Source organism: Durio zibethinus, chromosome 20 (genome assembly GCF_047325235.1).
Source record: "Durio zibethinus cultivar Kanyao isolate XHJ-2024 chromosome 20, ASM4732523v1, whole genome shotgun sequence".
Taxonomy (NCBI): Eukaryota; Viridiplantae; Streptophyta; class Magnoliopsida; order Malvales; family Malvaceae; genus Durio; species Durio zibethinus.
In genome coordinates this window covers 3,284,371-3,292,187 of record NC_143181.1, presented here as the reverse complement: position 1 = coordinate 3,292,187, position 7,817 = coordinate 3,284,371, and the positions used below count along the sequence as shown (strand labels likewise).

Sequence of the window (7,817 nt, the reverse complement as noted above, 5' to 3'; positions counted from 1 at the left end):
AAAGGGTTCGCCTGCGTCTTATAAATGAGGAGGCTCTCCATTTGCTGCTTCACAAGTCGAAAGCATAAGCATCCTTCTCAGGTTCTCTAGTTACCCTTCTTCTTTGTTTCTTTACAAAACGTGAGAAGTTCAATGTTTTATTTGATTGCCATTTTGGTCTCTGTCTTTGTTGATGGTTTTCTTTTATTTTTTTGGTGTTTATTCTTAGAGATCCTGAGAAACTATGGAGAGCCCACAAATGAAGTCTGACAATGGCAAGGCTGAGGTTTGAGCTCTTCACTTTTGGAATGTTTAATTATAATTTGCACCGCATTGGGTGTCTTTTGTTCTTTCTCTTTGGCTTTAATGGGTATCTATTTTCCTATTATCCCCTCCATTTTGATTGTTTCTGTTTAGCCTCCTTCCTCTTCCACAATTTTTTTGGGATGATTCTCCCCTCTTTTTCATAATATAATATCAGCGAATTTGAATTTTGTTGTTAATATAAGATATTACTTGTTTTCGGATGTACATTTCGTTTGTTTAGCGTTGGAGTTGGAGTTCATTTTGGGTTATGAACTGTTTAAGGTCATATAAAATCTATGCCTCTAAATAGGGATGCACAATTAATGATTAAATGGTGAAAAAATTAGAGTAGTTGGGTTGTCGAATTGTGATTGAGGTATTTTCATCTCCTAAGTTTAGATTATATTGTTAGATTTCAGTCTTAGTGAATATTTTTATCCATTGCCCTTTCTTGATCTTTGCTGTTTTAAGCTTAACCAATACAACTTCCATGGCCGCTTCTTTTCCTGGCAGAACTTGAACCAAAAGATGATCAGTCCAAGTGGCAATCCAGCTGCTAATATCATAGTCAATTATGACTTCTCCAATGGGCTGCATTCTTGGCATCCCAACGGCTGCAATGGCTTTGTAGCATCAGCTGATTCTTACAATCCAGGTGGATTGTCATCAAAGTCAGGTGGTAATTATGCAGTTGTTACAAATCGAACGGAATGCTGGCAGGGTCTTGAGCAAGATATCACAGGAAGAATTTCCTCAGGTTCTACATACTCATTTTCTGCCTGTGTTGGAGTATCAGGGCCTCTTTCAGGGTCGACTGATGTCCTGGCAACTTTGAAGCTAGAAAACCACGGCTCAGCAACTAGCTATCTCTGCATTGGAAAGTAATGGTGTTTTTTAATTGCGTTAGATTTCTCTGAATATAAGACTTGACTTTATGAGGAAATTTTTGTTGATGACATTTGTCACTGCAGAAGCTCTGTGTCAAAGGAGAGGTGGGAAATGGTGGAAGGTACATTCTCATTATCAACCATGCCTGAACGGCTTGTGTTTTATTTGGAAGGGCCTTCTCCTGGTGTTGAGCTGCTTATTGATTTAGTGGTTATTAGCTGCTCCAGTTCAAGCAAGTCTGAGGTAACATCGCCTGACAAGTCTTTATCCATTTCTTAACTGAATATTATATTATGTTCGTTTTATCATGTCAAAGAGGTCTATGAGTTATTTAATTTATTTTGTTAACTACTCCACCTTCCGGCTAAGAGGAAGAAAAAAAGAAAGAAAGAAGCCAGTTTCCGTAGTCTTACACTGGTTGTTTTGGAATTTTTTGCATCCTCTTTATTATGAAAGAGTATAAGCACAAGATGCGACATTACTGGAGATGAGAACATCATCATAAACCCTCAATTTGAAGATGGTCTCAATAACTGGTCTGGAAGAGGCTGCAAGGTTGTTTTACATGATTCTATGGCAGATGGGAAGATAGTCCCACAATCTGGAAAAGTTTTTGCAGCTGCAACGGAGCGCACGCAGAGCTGGAATGGAATCCAGCAGGAGATCACTGGAAGAGTACAGCGAAAGCTTGCTTATAATGTAGCAGCTGTAGTACGGATATTTGGTAACAATGTCACAACTGCTACTGTACAGGCCACATTATGGGTCCAAACACCAGATCTCCGAGAACAGTACATTGGAGTTGCCAAGTAAGTTCTTTATATGTTTTACTGTCTTCAGAACTAGTGTTTTTTAATGTGGAATCTCTGAGCCTTTACACATTGGTTTTCCATGGCTTTATTTGGCTTATGAAGATCCCATCTTTACATGTGGTGTTGGCATCTTGATCCTTGTTTTTTCATCTAAAAGTGTGCAGGCAACCGACAAGGATTGGGTGCAATTGCAGGGAAAGTTCCTTCTAAATGGTTCCCCATCAAGAGTAGTCATCTATTTAGAAGGTCCACCTCCCGGCACTGACATTCTTATCAATTCCTTAGTCGTAAAGCATGCCGAGAAAATCCCACCTTCAACTCCACCAGTTATTGAGGTGAGTTGAATAATTCTAATTTGGAATTTGGTATTGTTTTTCATATGCTTTAGAGAAGATATTGGATGCTTGGATTTGCTGCATGCTTTAAGCATAAAAATTTTAGAGTCAATAGTTACAATTAACCAATTAAGGGATGGTTCCCTGATGTGTTTTTACTTTTTGTAGAATCCTGATTTCGGAGTTAATATAATTACAAACAGCCAACTAAATGACGGCACCAATGGATGGTTTCCTCTTGGTAACTGCAATTTGAGTGTTGGATCAGGCTCACCGCATATACTCCCCCCAATGGCAAGAGCTTCCCTTGGTGCCTATGAACCTCTAAGTGGCCGCTATATCCTTGCGAAAAGTCGCACACAAACTTGGATGGGCCCAGCTCAGATGATCACTGATAAACTGCAACTTTTCTTGACATACCAAGTATCTGCTTGGGTTCGAATTGGTTCTGGAGCTAGTGGTCCTCAAAATGTGAATGTTGCTCTTGGTGTGGACAGTCAGTGGGTCAATGGTGGACAAGTTGAGATTAATGATGATAGATGGCATGAAATTGGTGGTTCCTTTAGAATTGAGAAGCAACCATCCAAGGTTATGGTTTATGTCCAGGGTCCAGCTGCAGGTATTGATCTGATGGTTGCTGGACTTCAGATTTTCCCAGTTGATCGTGAGGCCAGGTTTAAACATTTGAGGAGGCAGACTGATAAGGTAATATCTAGTTGTGATATCTGTAGTATTTGCTTTATCAAGGCCATGAAGACATTATGATTTCAAACAGAGAAAATGGAGATTGAAATTTTTGTAACCCTATATAAGTGGGAATTCGTTGCCTTTTATCATACAAAAGGTCAGAAAATTACAGATAAAAACTGCAAATCTTTTCCCTCTTACAGCATAGGCTGCATTTGACCATAGAAACAAATTTGGAAACAAATAGTTCCTATTTACCTTTGAAGCATTAGAAATTTCCAATTATAAATTCTCTATTTCACCGATTTCTCTGGAATTTTGATTTACTGAAATTTCTGTTTTTCTTTTCCTCAGTTAGTATGAAACATTGGGAATGGTTTGGTTGGTTTCTCTCTTAAGTTAATTGGATGAGTTGTTTTCCTTCAAACATTGGGATTCTTTTAAGTCATGATATTCCTAGCCCCAGCTCACTTCTTAGTTGTAATGATTTTTATTTGGCTCAAATACAGATTCGAAAGCGTGATGTCATCCTCAAATTCTCAGGAGCTGGTTCAAGCCTTTTATTCGGCACCTATGTGAAAGTTGTACAAACACAAAATAGTTTCCCTATAGGCTCTTGCATTAACAGAACAAATATAGACAATGAAGACTTTGTTGATTTCTTTGTGAAAAATTTCAACTGGGCAGTGTTTGGAAATGAATTGAAGTGGTATTGGACAGAACCGCAACAAGGAAATTTCAACTACAAAGACGCTGATGACATGTTGGCTTTATGTCAAAACCACAAAATAGAAACCCGAGGCCATTGTATTTTCTGGGAAGTACAGGCCACAGTCCAGCAGTGGATTCAAGCATTGAACAAAAATGACTTAATGAAAGCTGTTCAAAATCGTCTAACAGTCCTTCTTACTCGGTACAAGGGAAAGTTCAGACACTATGATGTGAACAATGAGATGTTGCATGGATCATTTTATCAAGACAGATTGGGCAAAGATATCAGAGCAAACATGTTTAAGACTGCAAATCAGCTTGATCCATCTGCCATCTTATTTGTGAATGATTACCATATTGAAGACGGATGTGATACCAGATCATCTCCTGAAAAGTATATCGAACACATTCTTAGTTTGCAGGAGCAAGGTGCACCTGTTGGAGGAATTGGAATTCAAGGACATATAGATAATCCAGTGGGAACAATTGTGTGTGCTGCTCTGGATAAATTAGGTATCCTCGGTCTTCCAATCTGGTTTACAGAGCTTGATGTGTCTTCTGTCAATGAATACGTTAGAGGGGAGGATTTGGAAGTTATGCTTAGAGAAGCCTTTGCCCATCCTGCTGTGGAAGGTGTAATGCTGTGGGGCTTCTGGGAATTGTTCATGAGCCGGGACAATGCACATTTGGTCAACGCAGAAGGGGACATCAATGAAACTGGTAAAAGATTTCTTGCTCTTAAACATGAGTGGTTGTCTCATGCTCGGGGACATTTAGATGAACAAGGACAATTCGAATTTAGAGGCTTTCATGGGACATATGTTGTTGAAGTCCTTACCGTCTCCAAGAAGGTTTCCAAAACTTTTGTTGTCGACAAGGGTGACTCCCCACTGGTTGTGTCCATAGATTTGTAAATTCTCCATGGCTGCTATAAACCTAATAAAGGAGTTACCATCTCCTTTTCTTGGATCATCCATCATTTCTGTAAAACCAAAAATATACATTATACAAAGGCTTGTGATTATCAGTTACATGTGATGTTTGCATTGTAACATACTGGGAAAGAAATAAAAGTGTAATTTTGTATATGGAAAATTTAGCTGCTCTACGCATATTCGAGCGGTAAAAGTCGGGCCAAGGAAGAATTTCAGGCTGTAATCTGAGTGGTTTACGGAAGGCCCAAAGGTTCAGACAAACAAAATACTTGATTTTTTTTTAACCTTCCTGCCTTCATATTTATATGATTAAAAAAAGTTACTTGCATAAAATCATTCAAACTCGTAATTTAGTGACCTAAAAAGATGAGAAAATGACTGAATGTATGTAGCATCGAAGTCAAGGAGGTAAACATTTTTTCTATGTATAAAATAATGAAAGGAAGAAAAGGAAAATTCTTGTGAGGTGGCCAGCAGCCGAGAAGTAAGGTGCAAAGGAACAAGAATTGGATTTAGACAAGTTCTCCAATTAGGTTGAACTTGAGAGAAAAAAAAAAAAAAAGTTAGGTGGGAGATATGGAAGTTCTTGCCTTCTTGGCCTAAATGGGGACCCATTCTTGATTTTGCATTAGATTCCACCATCATTTCAGTTAAGATCCATTGGTCGTCTCCTTCAAATTTGATGTGAAAAACCAATAAAACTCTTTGCCCCTCAAATCAAAAATACAGTTTCAAAACTATAATATTAATGGCAGCATATCTTCTTACATTGAAATGATAAATTTAAAATTTTAATATCAAAACATTGTCGATAAATTTAATTTTTTTTTAAAGGTTGAAGTTCTGACCACAAGAAGTAGCATATTACTATCTTATTCAAAGAATTGCAATGTAAACTGTAGCTGCAATTACCATCATGCCCCCACAAATGTTTCACATCAATTTGATAGACTCTCATCATCAACTCCTACTAGACCACCACTAGTTGACGTTATTGTACAACACTTTGTTTCCACCTTTTTTCTCTTCGATAAGTGATTTTTGTTGATTTCGTACAGAGTATAAACTTAGTGTACATATTTGTCATCATTGTTGTGACATTTTCGATCGTATATAAATAGTAATATTCATTCGGTTAATTTTAAATTAAATTATGTAAAATTAAATTAATTATTTTATTTTATTTTTATTAATTTAATCAAATTTTTTAATTTTAAAAATTATTCGATAGAAATTAATTTAATTAATTTTTTAAATTAAACAAATAATAAAATATATTAAATTATTTTTTTATTTTTTATTTTTCATAAGTGAAATAAATTAAATAAAATCATCAAAAAAAATTTAAATATCAAAGTATTAAATTAAAAACTCTAATAACTTAAAAAATAATAATTTCATATAATTTTAGTTTTATATATAAATTCTATAATATTTTGATTAAAATTTTGATTAATTTAATTTTCAAAGCAAATTAATCAAAAATAAATTATTTTAAATTATTTTTTATAATTAATTAAAATTAATTTAATTATTGATCTATTAATCAAATTAAATCAATTTGATTAATTAATTCAAATAAAATCAAATTATAAACATCTTTATATATAAACATAGCCGGGAACCATCGATTCACATCAAACAAAATTTTAAATTAGGCCGCAAACTTAGTTTCGTGGCTTCCCATGACATTTATTTATTATTGAGATTGAAATTTTGTTAAAACGGAATGAAAGAACAAGGACAATTACAAATTTTTACGTTATAAAAACGAACAAATTAAAAAAATAAAAAATATATAAGTATTTATGTTTTTTACCAGTTAACTCTATATGTAATCAACATTATATGAAAAGAGTTAGTTTATAAAAATCTAATTAAATCTAAACACTTAGTTTGTACAGGTAAGAAGGAAGAATAAGTTTGCTAAATCCAAACACAACTGAGATGGAAAAGAATGTATATGAGTTTGGTGAGCGATTGCAAGTAGCGTCGGTGTTGGCTTCTGCGTTGCTGAGAGATTCATGATAGGTTTGGTGTGTGTTTGATTGGACCGAAATACAGTCGCATCCATGTCCCAGGTTCCAATGGACCCCATTTCCCACATGGGTGTATACTGTAGGTTAGTGGCTTCCCTCCACAAAGCGCACGTTAGCCTCAATCACTGTAAAAACCCTCTTTGCTTCTTCGAAGAAGAGATGGAAATGGGTGTCTCTGTCAATTATCGAAAAGGAGATAACATTTGATGTGATCGGCAACAGACACCACAAAGTTAATAAAAAGAAAAAAGAAAAAGAAATTCTTGCGATGGGAGAGAAAGAGTGGGGACTGGCATGCAGTTATGATGTCTACTGCATCGGGAAACAGCTCCCGCGCTGTTTTCGCGCGCCTCTCACTGAAACGACACCTCGGAAATGGGACCCATGAAGCCAGAGCCAGGGCTGTGGGGGTGGAGTGAAGTTATGAGACTGAGCAATCTAATCCCACCCATATGGCTAGCAGAAGGAGTGTAAGTGATATTCCTAGTCTTCTCTTACAGACAACTGCACCTGGTTGTGTGGGTTAAGAGTGTCACGTTCAAAAAAATACAGTGAGAGTGAAAGAGAGACAGTGATTGAGTCAGTCAGGCAGTGGACCTGAGTACTGTTGTTTTAATATGGTAACTTTTCAGGCGTAGTATTTCTGTCTTGCCTATAATGTCCAATCTTTGTTATTTGGGGTTCCCAGCCTTTTTGTGTTTTACATATCAAACTTCAAAGATGATCTATAATTCTATGTGTAAAAGAAGTATTCAAGCATTTCAACAAAATATTAGAAGGAATGATGTCTTACTAATTGGTCTTTATAAGAGTAAAAGGCTACAATATTAAGCTGTCTTTCAACTTTTTTTTTTTTTAAGAAACTATTATTTACAAGTTTAATTTCTTATCATCTTTGAAAAAAATAAAGATCAAAAACAAGATCTTGATATGGTTACTAGAAATTATTTTTTTGGTGATCAAAGCAAAATGAGGTGTAAGCTGTTTCCTTTGTTTGAGAAAAAAAAATTTTAAAATCCATTTGAACTGAAGTTGGCACTAATTAAGGTTTGATTTATGTTGTTTCCAGATTGGGGTTTTAATGATTTAATCCCCAAATGGGACAAAATTAGATAAATGGCCAAA

General features: G+C 35.6%; 1 protein-coding gene across 1 annotated transcript; it reads left to right on the top strand.

Moving 5' to 3' along the window:
• Positions 1-4,911, top strand: LOC111315484 (endo-1,4-beta-xylanase 1-like). Its single transcript, XM_022917220.2, has 8 exons — positions 1-81; positions 209-265; positions 799-1,166; positions 1,257-1,416; positions 1,630-1,982; positions 2,143-2,320; positions 2,489-3,025; positions 3,517-4,911. Exons 2-8 carry the CDS (start codon positions 224-226, stop codon positions 4,630-4,632), a joined length of 2,754 nt encoding a protein of 917 aa, XP_022772955.2. The 5' UTR covers positions 1-81; positions 209-223; the 3' UTR covers positions 4,633-4,911.
• The last annotated feature ends 2,906 nt before the right edge of the window (positions 4,912-7,817 follow it).

What these genes read in the sequence shown, in the direction of transcription:
- LOC111315484 (XM_022917220.2), top strand. Translation starts at nt 224, where the DNA reads ATGGAGAGCCCACAAATGAAGTCTGACAATGGCAAGGCTGAG. An exon ending in CAGTACATTGGAGTTGCCAA is followed by an intron (nt 1,983 to 2,142) that starts GTAAGTTCTTTA and finishes TTCATCTAAAAG; the next exon opens with TGTGCAGGCAACCGACAAGG. An exon ending in TGAGGAGGCAGACTGATAAG is followed by an intron (nt 3,026 to 3,516) that starts GTAATATCTAGT and finishes GCTCAAATACAG; the next exon opens with ATTCGAAAGCGTGATGTCAT.